This window comes from Oncorhynchus gorbuscha, linkage group LG16, assembly GCF_021184085.1.
Source record: "Oncorhynchus gorbuscha isolate QuinsamMale2020 ecotype Even-year linkage group LG16, OgorEven_v1.0, whole genome shotgun sequence".
NCBI classification, from domain to species: Eukaryota; Metazoa; Chordata; class Actinopteri; order Salmoniformes; family Salmonidae; genus Oncorhynchus; species Oncorhynchus gorbuscha.
The window spans coordinates 1,206,839-1,225,509 of NC_060188.1; the positions used below are offsets into that span (position 1 = coordinate 1,206,839).

An 18,671-nucleotide genomic window follows, 5' to 3' on the forward strand; every position below is an offset into this window, starting at 1 on the left:
CAGCCAAACCTGGACTGTACCAGGGACTGTAGTTACACCTCTTGCACTGAGATGCAGTGCCTTAGACCACTGCCGCCATTCAGGATAATTCATTTAACAGGTGTGGCCGTGCCTCTTAAAAACTTGATCTGACGTCTATAAACAAGTTATGTAATTTATAGGGATAATCAAGGTGGTCAGCTGATTTGCCTAAGGTGTCTGTCTTCGATTTCCTGTCAACCTCAGGGCCATTCAGAGTCATAAAGAAAGGGGGTGAACAGATGAGCTATTGTCCCTAGTGGCCTTTATGGCCCCATCATATAATGAAGCCAACATTCCAGCTCTGTTAAACCACTTCAGGACATGAAGGGTGATGCTGGTTCCTGTGTTAATGTGTAATTGTAAATTACCCCCCATTGTGGTCTATGGTTCGTATCCCTCGTGGTCTATCGTTACAGCAGGAGCATAATGGGCGGGGCACTGCTTCTGATGATAAACAATGTCATATCACTGATGGGCTTGGCATTGATGATGAAATGAGGTTAGAAGCTGGGTTACGGGAAGGAGGGACCTCCTTATACAGGCAGAGGCTTTGAGTGGATGGTTAGGTGTTCACACAACTCTGATCAGAGCAGACATACTTTCTGAACTCATCAGAGCTTCTACCTTTGGATAGGATATGACATTTTGAACAGAGCGAGCTTGGATTGTAATAAACCACAAACAAACTGTGGACTAGACCTTTGCAGAATGAGAAACATCATGGACTTGACCTTTGGCTTCTTTTCACGCGAATCCAGCAAGATGACATCTGAAGCTGAGATGGCGGTTGAGGAGGGCTACATATCCTCCCCGCCCACCAGGCCCACCCTCCCTTCCATCCGGCGTTCCATCCACTTGGGAGTCCAGGCAGGGTGTATGATGAGGGGGAGCGACGTCTTCTCGACCAGCAGGGGCACGGTGAGCGAGAGGGGCCGTAACCGCAGCTGGCTACTCTCTAGCATCATCACGGTCAACGTCCTGATCCTAGGTATTGCTCTGGTCAGTGGCAGTGTCTTCAACAACGTTAAGATCAACGCCATCAACCTGCAGATCTTCCTCATCGTCCTCATCATCCTCACCACTGCCTGGATGCTGTACTACACCATCTACACATCCAGGGAAGATCATGCCGTGCTCTACAAGGATAGCTATGCCGGGCCTGTGTGGCTCAGGGGTAAGAGAAGACACTTTTCTGATCTTCTGGGTCTACAGCTGCTAAATTCCAGAAACTTTTCCAGAGTTCACAGTTTTTGTTTTTCCCCTGAAAATCACTGGAAATGAATCATCTCTCTCTCTGTTATAATCACTGGAAATTAATCATCTCTCTCTCTGTTATAATCACTGGAAATTAATCATCTCTCTCTCTGTTATAATCACTGGAAATTAATAATCTCTCTCTCTGTTATAATCACTGGAAATTAATCATCTTTCTCTCTGTTATAATCACTGGAAATTAATCATCTCTCTCTCTGTTATAATCACTGGAAATTAATCATCTCTCTCTCTGTTATCACTGGAAATTATTATTATTATTATTATTTTATTTTTTTCACCTTTATTTAACCAGGTAGGCTAGTTGAGAACAAGTTCTCATTTGCAACTGCGACCTGGCCAAGATAAAGCATAGCAGTGTGAGCAGACAACACAGAGTTACACATGGAGTAAACAATTAACAAGTCAATAACACAGTAGGGAAAAAAAAGTGGAGTCTATATACATTGTGTGCAAAAGGCATGAGGAGGTAGGCGAATAATTACAATTTTGCAGATTAACACTGGAGTGATAAATTATCAGATGGTCATGTACAGGTAGAGATATTGGTGTGCAAAAGAGCAGAAAAGTAAATAAATAAAAACAGTATGGGGATGAGGTAGGTAAAAATGGGTGGGCTATTTGCCGATAGACTATGTACAGCTGCAGCGATTGGTTAGATGCTCAGATAGCAGATGTTTGAAGTTGGTGAGGGAGATAAAAGTCTCCAACTTCAGCGATTTTTGCAATTCGTTCCAGTCACAGGCAGCAGAGAACTGGAACGAAAGGCGGCCAAATGAGGTGTTGGCTTTAGGGATGATCAGTGAGATACACCTGCTGGAGCGCGTGCTACAGATGGGTGTTGCCATCGTGACCAGTGAACTGAAATAAGGCGGAGCTTTACCTAGCATGGACTTGTAGATGACCTGGAGCCAGTGGGTCTGGCGACGAATATGTAGCGAGGGCCAGCCAACTAGAGCGTACAAGTCGCAGTGGTGGGTGGAATAAGGTGCTTTAGTGACAAAACGGATGGCACTGTGATAAACTGCATCCAGTTTGCTGAGTAGAGTGTTGGAAGCAATTTTGTAGATGACATCGTCGAAGTCGAGGATTGGTAGGATAGTCAGTTTTACTAGGGTAAGTTTGGCGGCGTGAGTGAAGGAGGCTTTGTTGCGGAATAGAAAGCCAACTCTTGATTTGATTGTGTTTGGAGATGTTTGATATGAGTCTGGAAGGAGAGTTTACAGTCTAGCCAGACACCTAGGTACTTATAGATGTCCACATATTCAAGGTTGGAACCATCCAGGGTGGTGATGCTGGTCAGGCGTGCGGGTGCAGGCAGCGAACGGTTGAAAAGCATGCATTTGGTTTTACTAGCGTTTAAGAGCGGTTGGAGGCCACGGAAGGAGTGTTGTATGGCATTGAAGCTCGTTTGGAGGTTAGATAGCACAGTGTCCAAGGACGGGCCGGAAGTATATAGAATGGTGTCGTCTGCGTAGAGGTGGATCAGGGAATCGCCCGCAGCAAGAGCAACATCATTGATATATACAGAAAAAAGAGTCGGCCCGAGGATTGAACCCTGTGGCACCCCCATAGAGACCTCCAGAGGACCGGACAGCATGCCCTCCGATTTGACACACTGAACTCTGTCTGCAAAGTAATTGGTGAACCAGGCAAGGCAGTCATCCGAAAAACCGAGGCTACTGAGTCTGCCGATAAGAATATGGTGATTGACCGAGTCGAAAGCCTTGGCAAGGTCGATGAAGACGGCTGCACGGTACTGTCTTTTGTCGATGGCGGTTATGATATCGTTTAGTACCTTGAGCGTGGCTGAGGTGCACTCGTGACCGGCTCGGAAACCAGATTGCATAGCGGAGAAGGTACGGTGGGATTCGAGATTGTCAGTGACCTGTTTGTTGACTTGGCTTTCGAAGACCTTAGATAGGCAGTGCAGGATGGATATAGGTCTGTAACAGTTTGGGTCCAGGGTGTCTCCCCCATTGAAGAGGGGGATGACTGCGGCAGCTTTCCAGTCCTTGTGGATCTCAGACGATATGAAAGAGAGGTTGAACAGGCTGGTAATAGGGGTTGCGACAATGGCGGCGGATAGTTTCAGAAATAGAGGGTCCAGATTGTCAAGCCCAGCTGATTTGTACAGGTCCAGGTTTTGCAGCTCTTTCAGAACATCTGCTATCTGGATTTGGGTAAAGGAGAACCTGGAGAGGCTTGGGCGAGTAGCTGCGGGGGTGGCGGAGCTGTTGGCCGAGGTTTGAGTAGCCAGGCGGAAGGCATGGCCAGCCGTTGAGAAATGCTTGTTGAAGTTTTCGATAATCATGGATTTATCGGTGGTGACCGTGTTACCTAGCCTCAGTGCAGTGGGCAGCTGGGAGGAGGTGCTCTTGTTCTCCATGGACTTCACAGTGTCCCAGAACTTTTTGGAGTTGGAGCTACAGGATGCAAACTTCTGCCTGAAGAAGCTGGCCTTAGCTTTCCTGACTGACTGCGTGTATTGGTTCCTGACTTCTCTGAACAGTTGCATATCGCGGGGACTGTTCGATGCTATTGCAGTCCGCCACAGGATGTTTTTGTGCTGGTCGAGGGCACTCAGGTCTGGAGTGAACCAAGGGCTGTATCTGTTCTTAGTTCTGCATTTTTTGAACGGAGCATGCTTATCTAAAATGGTGAGGAAGTTACTTTTAAAGAATGACCAGGCATCCTCAACTGACGGGATTTGGTCAATGTCCTTCCAGGATACCCGGGCCAGGTCGATTAGAATGGCCTGCTCACAGAAGTGTTTTAGGGAGCGTTTGACAGTGATGAGGGGTGGTCGTTTGACTGCGGCTCCATAGCGGATACAGGAAATGAGGCAGTGGTCGCTGAGATCCTGGTTGAAGACAGCGGAGGTGTATTTGGAGGGCCAGTTGGTCAGGATGACGTCTATGAGGGTGCCCTTGTTTACAGAGTTAGGGTTGTACCTGGTGGGTTCCTTGATGATATTATTATTATAATTATTATATGATTTGTGTGAGATTGAGGGCATCTATCTTAGATTGTAGGACTGCCGGGGTGTTAAGCATAACCCAGTTTAGGTTACCTAACAGAACCAACTCTGAAGCTAGATGGGGGGCAATCAATTCACAAATGGTGTCCAGGGCACAGCTGGGTGCTGAGGGGGGTCGGTAGCAGGCGGCAACAGTGAGAGACTTATTTCTGGAGAGAGTAATTTTCAAGATTAGTAGTTCGAACTGTTTGGGTATGAACCTGGAAAGTATGACATTACTTTGCAGGCTATCTCTGCAGTAGACTGCAACTCCTCCCCCTTTGGCAGTTCTATCTTGACGGAAGATGTTATAGTTGGGTATGGAAATCTCAGAATTTTTGGTGGCCTTCCTGAGCCAGGATTCAGACACTCTCTCTCTGTTAAAATCACTGGAAATTAATAATCTCTCTGTTAAAATCACTGGACATTAATAATCTCTCTCTGTTAAAATCACTGAAAATTAATAATCTCTCTCTCTCTCTGTTAAAAGCACTGGACATTAATAATCTCTCTCTCTCTCTCTGTTAAAATCACTGGAAATTAATAATCTCTCTCTCTGTTAATCTCTCTCTGTTAATATCACTGGACATTAATAATTCTCTCTGTTAAAATCACTGAAAATTAATAATCTATCTCTCTCTCTGTTAAAATCACTGGAAATTAATAATCTCTCTCTCTCTGTTAAAATCACTGGACATTAATAATTTCTCTCTCTCTCTGTTAAAATCACTGGAAATTAATAATCTCTCTGTTAAAATCACTGGACATTAATAATCTCTCTCTGTTAAAATCACTGGAAATTAATCATCTCTCTTTCTGTTAAAATCACTGGAAATTAATAATATCTCCCTCTTTCTTAAAATCACTGGAAATGAATCATCTCTCTGTTAAAATCACTGGAAATTAAAAATCTCTCTCTGTTAAAATCACTGGAAATTAATAATCTCTCTCTCTGTTAAAATCACTGGAAATGAATAATCTCTCTGTTAAATTCACTGGACATTAATAATCTCTCTCTCTGTTATAATCACTGGAAATGAATAATCTCTCTCTCTGTTAAAATCACTGGACATTAATAATCTCTCTCTCTCTCTGTTAAAATCACTGGAAATGAATAATCTCTCTCTCTCTGTTAAAATCACTGGACATTAATAATCTCTCTCTCTGTTAAAATCACTGGAAATGAATAATCTCTCTCTCTGTTAAAATCACTGGACATTAATAATCTCTCTCTCTCTCTGTTAAAATCACTGGAAATGAATAATCTCTCTCTCTGTTAAAATCACTGGACATTAATAATCTCTCTCTGTTAAAATCACTGGAAATTAATAATCTCTCTTTCTGTTAAAATCACTGGATATGGTATCCAAGAGTACATCTGACTATGGGGAAGTAGTTGGCCCTGGCCTACTGCTGTTTTTCCTAGCCACCGTGCTTCTACAACTGCATTGCTTGCTATTATTTTTTTTATTTTTTTTGACTGGGTTTTAGACTTTGTGACATCTGCTGATGTGAAATGGGATTTATAAATACATGTGATTGATTGATTGAAGTAGATTAAGGGCCTCATTGCCAAAATGCCAGAGCATCCATTTAATAATATGTATTTCTGTTAAAATCACTGGACATGAATAATCTCTCTTTGGATTGGGGAAGAGTTCTATTCTAATAGGATATAATTTACTATACCTAGACAAAGTTTTACATTCACTCATTGTTTTTAATGAGTGTGATTATTTCTACTTGGATTTCATTCTGTTTTTTTCTCTAGGTGGACTGGTGCTGTTTGGCTTATGCAGTCTGATTATGGACGTGTTTAAGATTGCTAACTACGTAGGCTACCTGCACTGTGACTCTGCTGTGAAGATAGCGTTCCCTGTCGTACAAGCTGTATTCATACTTGTCCAGGTAAGAACACAAGTTCTGACATCTCAAATGGAGCTTCCATTAGGTGATATGACGGAAACCACTGAGGGATTTGGCTGGTGGGAAAAATGCAAGTGTAGGTGATCATTGTATCTTTTTCAGACATACTTCCTCTGGCTCCACGCTAAAGACTGTGTACAGCTACAACGGAACATAACTCGGTGAGGGCAACTAACTGCTACTGTAGAACTGAATTTATTACGATTTAATTATGTAAATTGATGGTTGGACATTTAACATTCCCCTTGGGAAGCATAAAGTCTTATCTATTATATTATGTTATATTATATTCTTACAGAATTAAATAGGATATAAAAATAGTTAGTATTCTATTCTATTCAACTCCTGTGTTTCCCTCTTGAAGCTGTGGGCTGATGTTGACTCTGTCTACCAATCTGATGTTGTGGATGGCAGCAGTCACAGAGGAGTCCATACACCAGACTGTTGTTCTACCAGAGGACGACAACAGCACACATTCCTATGACATCAGAGGTAGAGAACATTGTGCTGTTGAATCTTCTCTAGAAAATCTAAGTGAAATACTACAGGGTTGGGTTCAATTCCATTTCAATTCAGTATGTAAACTGAAATGGGAATTTCCTGTTTAAGGGTTCAATTCTATTTCAATTCAGTATGTAAACTGAAATGGGAATTTCCTGTTTAAGGGTTCAATTCCATTTCAATTCAGTATGTAAACTGAAATGGGAATTCCTTGTTTAAGGGTTCAATTCCATTTCAATTCAGTATGTAAACTGAAATGGGAATTCCTTGTTTAAATGAAGGATCAATAAAATAAAATACATTTTCAGTTTACTTTCTGAACTTACTGTATTGAAATAGAATTGCAGTCGACTATGAAATACAACCAACCGACATAACAAAACATCACCTCAGAGTCAAACAATAAAGCTCATGTTTCATTTTATTTCAGCCCCTGGTGGATCCAGCAGCTGTAACTGCAGCCACTCTGCCTGTGCCGTCTTAGAAAAGGCCTATTACTACCTGTACCCCTTCAACATCGAGTACAGCCTGTTTGCCTCGGCCATGGCCTACGTCATGTGGAAGAACGTGGGCCGCCTGGTAGACGAGCACAACCACCACGCGCTCCATTTCCGCCTGAAGGACGTGCTGGTGGGGCCTGCGGTCGGGCTGGTTATGCTGGTGGCGGGCCTGGGAACCTTTGTCATCTACAAGGTGGATGTGGAGAAGGGGGACCCGGGGAAACGTGACACGGCGCTGATGATACACTACGTGATGAACACGGTGGCTGTGACTCTCATGTCCGTCTCGACCGTGGCTGGTTGCGCCATCTACCGACTGGACCAGAGGGACCACGTGTCGGGGAAGAACCCCACACGGAGCCTGGATGTAGGTTTGCTGATCGGCGCCTCATTCGGACAGTTCACCATCTGTTATTTCACCATCGTGGCTGTGGTGGCAACGGGGGCCGAGGGCCACCTCAACGCTCTCAACCTGGCTGTCTCCCTGCTCACTGTGATCCAGCTCTGCCTGCAGAACATCTTCATCATCGAGGGCCTGCATCGTGAGCCCTTCCACGAAGACATGCACCGGGCCTCTGTATTCACAAACCCATACGTCCTTCAAGCCCAAACCCATAGAGACATACACAACCACCCAGGGACATTCATGGAGACCAAGACGTCCCCGGCCCTCACAGTTCACAGTATGCATGTTGCTCCTTCTGCTCCTTCTAGCTCCCCCCTTCCTCAACGCCATAGGCTGACCTGGAAGAGGAGGGCCCTGAAGGAGATCTGTGCATTTCTGCTGCTCTGCAACATCCTTGTGAGTAGCCTACTGAGTACCCACCACTGTCCTTTTCAAAATGGCTCTTTTAAAGGGCGTGTTAACCTAGGATGTTGTCCGTTCATCCAAAACTGTTTTTATTAAGTTTGGATAAAACTAGGGCCTCCTGAGTGGCGCGGTGGTTTAAGGCACTGCATCACTGTGCTAACTGTACTGCATCACAGTTCTAGCTGTGCCACTAGAGATCTTGGTTTGTGTCCATGCTCTGTGGCAGCTGGCCGCGACTAGGAGACCCATGAGGCGGGGCACATTTGGCCCAGTGTCGTCTGGGTTAGGCCAGCAGGGATGTTCTTGTCCCAACGCACAATAGCGACTCCTGTGGCGGGTCGGGCACAATGCACGCTGACACGGTCGCCAGGTGTACAGTGTTTCCTCCGAAACATTGGTGCGTTTGGCTTCCAGGTTAAGAGGGCGTTGTGTCAAGAGGCAGTGTGGCTTGGCTGGGTTGTGTTTTGAAGGACGCACGGCTCTCGACCTTCGCCTCTCCCAAGTCCGTATGGGAGTTGCAGCGATGGGACAAAACTGTAACTACCAATTGGATACCACGAAATTGAGGAGAAGCATTTGGAATAAACTTCAACACCCTAGGTACTTCGAAAATAAGATGAAACTGCTGAACCATCATTTAAAATAAAACAAATATATGTTTGCATAACTTGCTCATGAAAACGGGTTTACTAGTTATTTGTACAGTACAATACATCATAGTAGAGTATGATCCTAACTAGTATGTTTCAGTTGAAAGATTGGACTGAACATCTTTACTCTGTTTCCCGTTGACAGCTCTGGATCATGCCGGCGTTTGGCGCCCGCCCCCAGTTTGACAACCCGATTGGAGCAGAGTTTTACGAGTTCACCATGTGGGCGGCTGTTGTGAATATCGGACTCCCCTTCGGAATCTTTTACCGTATGCACTCAGTCGCCAGCCTCTTTGAGGTCTTCCTAACCTCATAAGCAGGCGAATTACAGAAACCATTCTGAACTATTTTTTGTATAATATTTTTTATTAAATATTATAACATGTTTTATTTTATACCCACAACAAATACAAATGTATACATATGAACAACCATTACCAACTACGTCTCATCTGCCCATCTGTCCAGACCTGCATGCTCACATGCCCATCCCTAGAACAACAACTACGTCTCATCTACCCAGACCTGCATGCTCACATGCCCATCCCTAGAACAACAACTATGTCTCACCTGTCCAGACCTGCATGCTCACATGCCCATCCCTAGAACAACAACTATGTCTCACCTGTCCAGACCTGCATGCTCACATGCCCATCCCTAGAACAACAACTACGTCTCATCTGTCCATCCCTAGAACAACAACTATGTCTCACCTGTCCAGACCTGCATGCTCACATGCCCATCCCTAGAACAACAACTATGTCTCACCTGTCCAGACCTGCATGCTCACATGCCCATCCCTAGAACAACAACTACGTCTCATCTGTCCATCCCTAGAACAACAACTATGTCTCATCTGTCCAGACCTGCATGCTCACATGTCCATCCCTAGAACAACAACTATGTCTCATCTGTCCAGACCTGCATGCTCACATGCCCATCCCTAGAACAACAACTACGTCTCATCTGCCCATCCCTAGAACAACAACTACGTCTCATCTGCCCATCCCTAGAACAACAACTACGTCTCATCTGCCCATCCCTAGAACAACAACTACGTCTCATCTGCCCATCCCTAGAACAACAACTACGTCTCATCTGCCCATCCCTAGAACAACAACTATGTCTCACCTGTCCAGACCTGCATGCTCACATGTCCATCCCTAGAACAACAACTCTGTCTCATCTGCCCATCCCTAGAACAACAACTCTGTCTCATCTGCCCATCCCTAGAACAACAACTCTGTCTCATCTGCCCATCCCTAGAACAACAACTCTGTCTCATCTGCCCATCCCTAGAACAACAATCTGCCCATCCCTGAACAACAACTCTGTCTCATCTGCCCATCCCTAGAACAACAACTCTGTCTCATCTGCCCATCCCTAGAACAACAACTCTGTCTCATCTGCCCATCCCTAGAACAACAACTCTGTCTCATCTGCCCATCCCTAGAACAACAACTCTGTCTCATCTGCCCATCCCTAGAACAACAACTCTGTCTCATCTGCCCATCCCTAGAACAACAACTCTGTCTCATCTGCCCATCCCTAGAACAACAACTAGATCTGCCCATCCCTAGAACAACAACTCTGTCTCATCTGCCCATCCCTAGAACAACAACTCTGTCTCATCTGCCCATCCCTAGAACAACAACTCTGTCTCATCTGCCCATCCCTAGAACAACAACTCTGTCTCATCTGCCCATCCCTAGAACAACAACTCTGTGTCTCATCTGCCCATCCCTAGAACAACAACTCTGTCTCATCTGCCCATCCCTAGAACAACAACTCTGTCTCATCTGCCCATCCCTAGAACAACTCTGTCTCATCTGCCCATCCCTAGAACAACAACTCTGTCTCATCTGCCCATCCCTAGAACAACAACGTCTCATCTGCCCATCCCTAGAACAACAACTCTGTCTCATCTGCCCATCCCTAGAACAACAACTCTGTCTCATCTGCCCATCCCTAGAACAACAACTCTGTCTCATCTGCCCATCCCTAGAACAACAACTCTGTCTCATCTGCCCATCCCTAGAACAACAACTCTGTCTCATCTGCCCATCCCTAGAACAACAACTCTGTCTCATCTGCCCATCCCTAGAACAACAACTCTGTCTCATCTGCCCATCCCTAGAACAACAACTCTGTCTCATCTGCCCATCCCTAGAACAACAACTCTGTCTCATCTGCCCATCCCTAGTGCCTGAAGTATTGTTTGCCACTTGGCCTTAAATTGTACCAATTTGTTTTTCTCGGTGGCCCATGCTATTTCAACGTTTCAATAATAAATCATTATATTTTTCCATTGTGTTAGTGATGGTGGATTGATTTCTATGTTTTTTGTATACATATTTTCAAGATGAGTGATGAGAAGAGAATCTTGCAGCCCATTGGGTATCTCCCCCCCCATATGCCATGTCTTGAAATGTCCAGACAGACAGATTAAAAGTAAGTTTACATTGTAATACTTCTGACAGCCAATTTTCTACCTCCGCCCATAACTTTTGGACTTTATAGCATTCCCAGAAAGCATGGATTATTGAGTCATTGTTAGTTTTACACTTAAGACATGACTCTGCTCGTGTGCTGAAGAATATGTGAATTCTGTCTCTTGTATCAAAAATATCTATGCGTTAATTTATACTGGATTAAGCATAATTTCGTTAGTTATGTTCCAACTTTCCCTCCTTCTTGTGTCAACGTCAATTCCTTTTAATTCTTGGTTCCTAGAGCTTCTATATTTCTCTAGGAGATAGTCAGTTGGATAGGCTCTCTGCAAGGTTTTCTTCCCTATCATATGAACATTATTATTTTATGTTTTTATTTTTAAAGGTTGCTCTGATGTCCAAACGATTTCAAATTGCATTTTTTTTTTTACAAATAACTTCTAAGTTGCATGTATTTCAAAACATCTACATTGGTTAGTCCAAACTTACTTTTTAATGATGTCATTTATTTCCTGTTACCAAGTCATTTACAGTTTCTATGCCTTTAGTTTTCCATGTGGACCAATTTATGGGTGAATTCTGAAAAGATATCCAAGGCTTGTTCCATAAGGTTGTGTTTTTAGGGAGTTATGTTGGTTCTTGTAGAATACCTTACATGTTCTTCCATATTGTTATATTGTTCTTATCTGTGAAGTTGTTAATGTTCTTATCTTTATCCTTTGAAAATAAACATGTAAAAAGATTCTGGGGATGAGCATTCGCATCTTCAGTATTTACCCATTGTTCATCTTTAGTGTATTCAACTATATGTCTCAGGTAAAAGCCTTGGGTGGCGAGTTGATACAACTCCAAGTCTGGGTGGTTAAAACCACCCTCAAATTTAGGAAGATGGAAAACTTTCCTTTCTATTCTATGAATTGTATTTGCCCATAAAGTCTGTAATGACTGAGTGTACATTTAAAAATGTATTCGCCACGGTAATTGGTATTACCGAAAATAAATACAAAAACTTTAGGAGCCATGGCATTTTGAAGAGGTTTATTCTACCTGTAAAATGTATGGGAAGATTGTTCCATTTAATTAGATCTGCTTTCATATTGTTGAGTAATGGAATAAAGTTATCTTTATACATTTGTTGTTCGTTGTCACTTATTAAGCAGCCTAAGTAAAAAACAACAACTGTCGTCCACTTAAAGAATTGCTGTAGATCATAGAGTTATTATTTTTCTATTGCCATTATTTCATTTTTCCCAGATGATTACAGTATTCTTAGGACAAGGACATCCCTGCCAGCCAAACCCTCCCTAACCCAGACCACGAGCCAATTGTGCGTCCCCCCACCATTCGCCAGGTCACAACCGGCTAAGTCAAGCCTGGACTCAAACCACAGCTAGAGATCAATGCAGTGCCTTAGACCACTGCACCACTTGGGAGGACCTAGATTTTCCTAGTTTCAATATAACTGAAATAGCAGTTTTATACATGGAACTAGGAAGTACTGAATTGAGTGACATACACTACCTGTCAAAAGTTTTAGAACACCTACTCATTCAAGGGTTTTTCTTAATTTTTTATTATTTTCTACATTGTAGAATAGTAGTGAAGACATTAAAATTATTAAATAAAACATAAGGAATCATGTAGTAACCAAAAATATATTTTATATTTGAGATTCTTCCAATATCACCCCTTTGCCTTGATGACAGCTTTGCAGACTCTTGGGATTCTCTCAACCAGATTCATGAGGTAGTCACCTGGAATGCATTTCAATTAACAGGTGTGCCTTGTTAAAAGTTCATTTGTGGAGTTTCTTTCCTTCTTAATGCGTTTGAGCCAATCAGTTGTGTTGTGGTGGAGATAGGTGAAAAATGAAAAGTTTGTTTCCTGTATCATTGTGTGCGCGGTGTGTTTGGGGGCGTCCACACCCCCTGACTTTTTTTGCATTTTGTTGCATTGGAGCCTTGTTCTAGAATGGATTAGGTTGTTTCTTATTTGGTCCGTCTTGGAATGGGGCTGTGCTGCATTGTTCTTATATAGTAAAAGAAACCATATAAACTCTAATATTAAAGAAAGATGGTCATATCATGGATAATTTAGCTATTTGATTAAGAATTTAAATATATATATATTTAACAAATATTTTTAAATGATTTGATAAAATATTTAATTTGGCCTTTACTACTATCAAAACACATTGAAAAAGACAGTCAAAAAATGGATCATAAGGAATAAGGTTTTGATATGTCTGTCCTATGTCTAGGACATACGTATAAGAAACCTCAGGAAATATTTCTATGTTTTTTGAAAACATATTTAATACTTTTTTGGGGGTAGGACAAAACTACCTCCATACTTCCATTCATTTTTTAAAACCGGTTACCTTCAGACGATTCCAGTGACACTTGTGGGGGTCGTAGTCAAATCAAATCAAATCAAATTTATTTATATAGCCCTTCGTACATCAGCTGATATCTCAAAGTGCTGTACAGAAACCCAGCCTAAAACCCCAAACAGCAAACAATGCAGGTGTAAAAGCACGGTGGCTAGGAAAAACTCCCTAGAAAGGCCAAAACCTAGGAAGAAACCTAGAGAGGAACCGGGCTATGTGGGGTGGCCAGTCCTCTTCTGGCTGTGCCGGGTAGAGATTATAACAGAACATGACCAAGATGTTCAAATGTTCATAAATGACCAGCATGGTCAAATAATAATAAGGCAGAACAGTTGAAACTGGAGCAGCAGCACAGTCAGATGGACTGGGGAAGAGAGAGCATATGTGGGGTGGCCAGTCCTCTTCTGGCTGTGCCAGGTGGAGATTATAACAGAACGTGGCCAAGATGTTCAAATGTTCATAAATGACCAGCATGGTTGAATAATAGTAAGGCAGAACAGTTGAAACTGGAGCAGGAGCATGGCCAGGTGGACTGGGGACAGCAAGGAGTCCTCATGTCAGGTAGTCCTGGGACATGGTCCTAGGGCCCAGGCCAGTTGAAACTGGAGCAGCAGCATGGCCAGGTGGACTGGGGACAGCAAGGAGTCATCATGTCAGGTAGTCCTGGGGCATGGTTCTAGGGCTCAGGTCCTCCGAGAGAGAGAAAGAAAGAGAGAAGGAGAGAATTAGAGAACGCACACTTAGATTTACACAGGACACCGAATAGGACAGGAGAAGTACTCGAGATAAACAAACTGACCCTAGCCCCCCGACACATAAACTACTGCAGCATAAATACTGGAGGCTGAGACAGGAGGGGTCAGGAGACACTGTGGCCCCATCCGAGGACACCCCCGGACAGGGCCAAACAGGAAGGATATAACCCCACCCACTTTGCCAAAGCACAGCCCCCACACCACTAGAGGGAAATCTTCAACCACCAACTTACCATCCTGAGACAAGGCCGAGTATAGCCCACAAAGATCTCCGACACGGTACAACCCAAGGGGTGGGGGGAACCCAGACAGGCCGACCACAACAGTGAATCAACCCACCCAGGTGACGCATCCCCCCAGGGACGGCACGAGAGAGCCCCAGCAAGCCAGTGACTCAGCCCCCGTAACAGGGTTAGAGGCAGAGAATCCCAGTGGAAAAAGGGGAACCGGCCAGGCAGAGACAGCAAGGGCGGTTCGTTGCTCCAGAGCCTTTCCGTTCACCTTCCCACTCCTGGGCCAGACTACACTCAATCATATGACCCACTGAAGAGATGAGTCTTCAGTAAAGACTTAAAGGTTGAGACCGAGTTTGCGTCTCTGACATGGGTAGGCAGACCGTTCCATAAAAATGGAGCTCTATAGGAGAAAGCCCTGCCTCCAGCTGTTTGCTTAGAAATTCTAGGGACAATTAGGAGGCCTGCGTCTTGTGACCGTAGCGTACGTATAGGTATGTACGGCAGGACCAAATCAGAGAGGTAGGTAGGAGCAAGCCCATGTAATGCTTTGTAGGTTAGCAGTAAAACCTTGAAATCAGCCCTTGCTTTGACAGGAAGCCAGTGTAGAGAGGCTAGCACTGGAGTAATATGATCAAATTTTTTGGTTCTAGTCAGGATTCTAGCAGCCGTATTTAGCACTAACTGAAGTTTATTTAGTGCTTTATCCGGGTAGCCGGAAAATAGAGCATTGCAGTAGTCTAACCTAGAAGTGACAAAAGCATGGATTAATTTTTCTGCATCATTTTTGGACAGAAAGTTTCTGATTTTTGCAATGTTACGTAGATGGAAAAAAGCTGTCCTCGAAATGGTCTTGATATGTTCTTCAAAAGAGAGATCAGGGTCCAGAGTAACGCCGAGGTCCTTCACAGTTTTATTTGAGACGACTGTACAACCATTAAGATTAATTGTCAGATTCAACAGAAGATCTCTTTGTTTCTTGGGACCTAGAACAAGCATCTCTGTTTTGTCCGAGTTTAATAGTAGAAAGTTTGCAGCCATCCACTTCCTTATGTCTGAAACACATGCTTCTAGCGAGGGCAATTTTGGTGCTTCACCATGTTTCATTGAAATGTACAGCTGTGTGTCATCCGCATAGCAATGAAAGTTTACATTATGTTTTCGAATAACATCCCCAAGAGGTAAAATATATAGTGAAAACAATAGTGGTCCTAAAACAGAACCTTGAGGAACACCGAAATGTACAGTTGATTTGTCAGAGGACAAACCATTCACAGAGACAAACTGATATCTTTCCGACAGATAAGACCTAAACCAGGCCAGAACATGTCCGTGTAGACCAATTTGGGTTTCCAATCTCTCCAAAAGAATGTGGTGATCGATGGTATCAAAAGCAGCACTAAGGTCTAGGAGCACGAGGACAGATGCAGAGCCTCGGTCCGATGCCATCAAAATGTCATTTACCACCTTCACAAGTGCCGTCTCAGTGCTATGATGGGGTCTAAAACCAGACTGAAGCATTTTGTATACATTGTTTGTCTTCAGGAAGGCAGTGAGTTGCTGCGCAACAGCCTTCTCTAAAATCTTTGAGAGGAATGGAAGATTCGATATAGGCCGATAGTTTTTTATATTTTCTGGGTCAAGGTTTGGCTTTTTCAAGAGAGGCTTTATTACTGCCACTTTTAGTGAGTTTGGTACACATCCAGTGGATAGAGAGCCGTTTATTATGTTCAACATAGGAGGGCCAAGCACAGGAAGCAGCTCTTTCAGTAGTTTAGTTGGAATAGGGTCCAGTATACAGCTTGAAGGTTTAGAGGCCATGATTATTTTCATCATTGTGTCAAGAGATATAGTACTAAAACACTTGAGCGTCTCTCTTGATCCTAGGTCCTGGCAGAGTTGTGCAGACTCAGGACAACTGAGGTTTGGAGGAATACGCAGGTTTAAAGAGGAGTCCGTAATTTGCTTTCTAATAATCATAATCTTTTCCTCAAAGAAGTTCATGAATTTATCACTGCTAAAGTGCAAGTCATCCTCTCTTGGGGAATGCTGCTTTTTAGTTAGCTTTGCCACAGTATCAAAAAGGAATTTCGGATTGTTCTTATTTTCCTCAATTAAGTTAGAAAAATAGGACGATCGAGCAGCAGTAAGGGCTCTTCGGTACTGCACGGTACCATCCTTCCAAGCTAGTCGGAAGACTTCCAGTTTGGTGTGGCGCCATTTCCGTTCCAATTTTCTGGAAGCTTGCTTCAGAGCTCGGGTATTTTCTGTGTACCATGGAGCTAGTTTCTTATGAGACATTTTTTTAGTTTTTAGGGGTGCAACTGCATCTAGGGTATTGCGCAAGGTTAAATTGAGATCCTCAGTTAGGTGGTTAACGGATTTTTGTCCTCTGGCGTCCTTGGGTAGGCAGAGGGAGTCTGGAAGGGCATCAAGGAATCTTTGTGTTGTCTGTGAATTTATAGCACGACTTTTGATGTTCCTTGGTTGGGGTCTGAGCAGATTATTTGTTGCAATTGCAAACGTAATAAAATGGTGGTCTGATAGTCCAGGATTATGAGGAAAAACATTAAGATCCACAACATTTATTCCATGGGACAAAACTAGGTCCAGCGTATGACTGTGAGAGTGAGTGGGTCCAGAGACATGTTGGACAAAACCCACTGAGTCGATGATGGCTCCAAAAGCCTTTTGGAGTGGGTCTGTGGACTTTTCCATGTGAATATTAAAGTCACCAAAGATTAGAATATTATCTGCAATGACTACAAGGTCTGACAGGAATTCAGGAACTCAGTGAGAAACGCTGTATATGGCCCAGGAGGCCTGTAAACAGTAGCTATAAAAAGTGATTGAGTAGGCTGCATAGATTTCATGACTAGAAGCTCAAAAGACGAAAACGTCATTTTTTTTTTTGTAAATTGAAATTTGCTATCGTAAATGTTAGCAACACCTCCGCCTTTGCGGGATGCACGGGGATATGGTCACTAGTGTAGCCAGGAGGTGAGGCCTCATTTAACACAGTAAATTCATCAGGCTTAAGCCATGTTTCAGTCAGGCCAATCACATCAAGATTATGATCAGTGATTAGTTCATTGACTATAATTGCCTTTGAAGTAAGGGATCTAACATTAAGTAGCCCTATTTTGAGATGTGAGGTATCATGATCTCTTTCAGTAATGACAGGAATGGAGGTGTTCTTTATCCTAGTGAGATTGCTAAGGCGAACACCGCCATGTTTAGTTTTGCCCAACCCAGGTCGAGGCACAGACACGGTCTCAATGGTGATAGCTGAGCTGACTACACTAACTATGCTAGTGGCAGACTCCACTATGCTGGCAGGCTGGCTAATAGCCTGCTGCCTGGCCTGCACCCTATTTCATTGTGGAGCTAGAGGAGTTAGAGCCCTGTCTATGTTGGCAGATAAGATGAGAGCACCCCTCCAGCTAGGATGGAGTCCGTCACTCCTCAGCAGGTCAAGTCGTGAGAGTCATCTTTCCATAGGGTGGTCATATTAGTTTGAAGACCGTGTCAGGATGTCTCATCTTTCCATAGGGTGGTCATATTAGTTTGAAGACCGTGTCAGGATGTCTCATCTTTCCATAGGGTGGTCATATTAGTTTGAAGACCGTGTCAGGATGTCTCATCTTTCCATAGGGTGGTCATATTAGTTTGAAGACCGTCTCGTACATTATTCATCTCTCCCTACATTATTCATCTCATATGCATACGTATATACTGTACTCTATATCATCGACTGCATCCTTATGTAATACATGTATCACTAGCCACTTTAACTATGCCACTTTGTTTACATACTCATCTCATATGTATATACTGTACTCGATACCATCTACTGTATGCTGCTCTGTACCATCACTCATTCATATATCTTTATGTACATATTCTTTATCCCCTTACACTGTGTATAAGACAGTAGTTTTGGAATTGTTAGTTAGATTACTTGTTGGTTATTACTGCATTGTCGGAACTAGAAGCACAAGCATTTCGCTACACTCGCATTAACATCTGCTAACCATGTGTATGTGACAAATAATATTTGATTTGATTTGATTTTAAACGTATATGGAATTTGAACAGGGCCTATATTTGGCTCCCTCATGTGAATACACAGGGATAACAACTT

The 18,671-nt window shown here is 43.3% G+C and overlaps 2 protein-coding genes across 3 annotated transcripts in view; both read left to right on the forward strand.

Moving 5' to 3' along the window:
- Window positions 1–12,279, forward strand: part of LOC124000002 (proton channel OTOP2-like) — a 49,262-nt gene extending 36,983 nt beyond the window's left edge. For both annotated transcript variants that reach the window (XM_046306067.1, XM_046306068.1), the window contains one exon: window positions 9,021–12,279. The gene's annotated coding sequence lies outside the window, so the exon portion shown is untranslated. The remainder of the gene's footprint in view (window positions 1–9,020) is intronic.
- On the forward strand, window positions 527–12,279 carry LOC124000000 (proton channel OTOP2-like). The gene is made up of 6 exons (XM_046306066.1): window positions 527–1,195; window positions 6,084–6,220; window positions 6,341–6,399; window positions 6,603–6,730; window positions 7,170–8,041; window positions 8,846–12,279. The coding sequence occupies exons 1-6, from the start codon at window positions 730–732 to the stop codon at window positions 9,014–9,016; spliced, it is 1,833 nt and encodes a 610-aa protein (XP_046162022.1). The 5' UTR covers window positions 527–729; the 3' UTR covers window positions 9,017–12,279.
- Window positions 12,280–18,671: the final 6,392 nt, after the last annotated feature.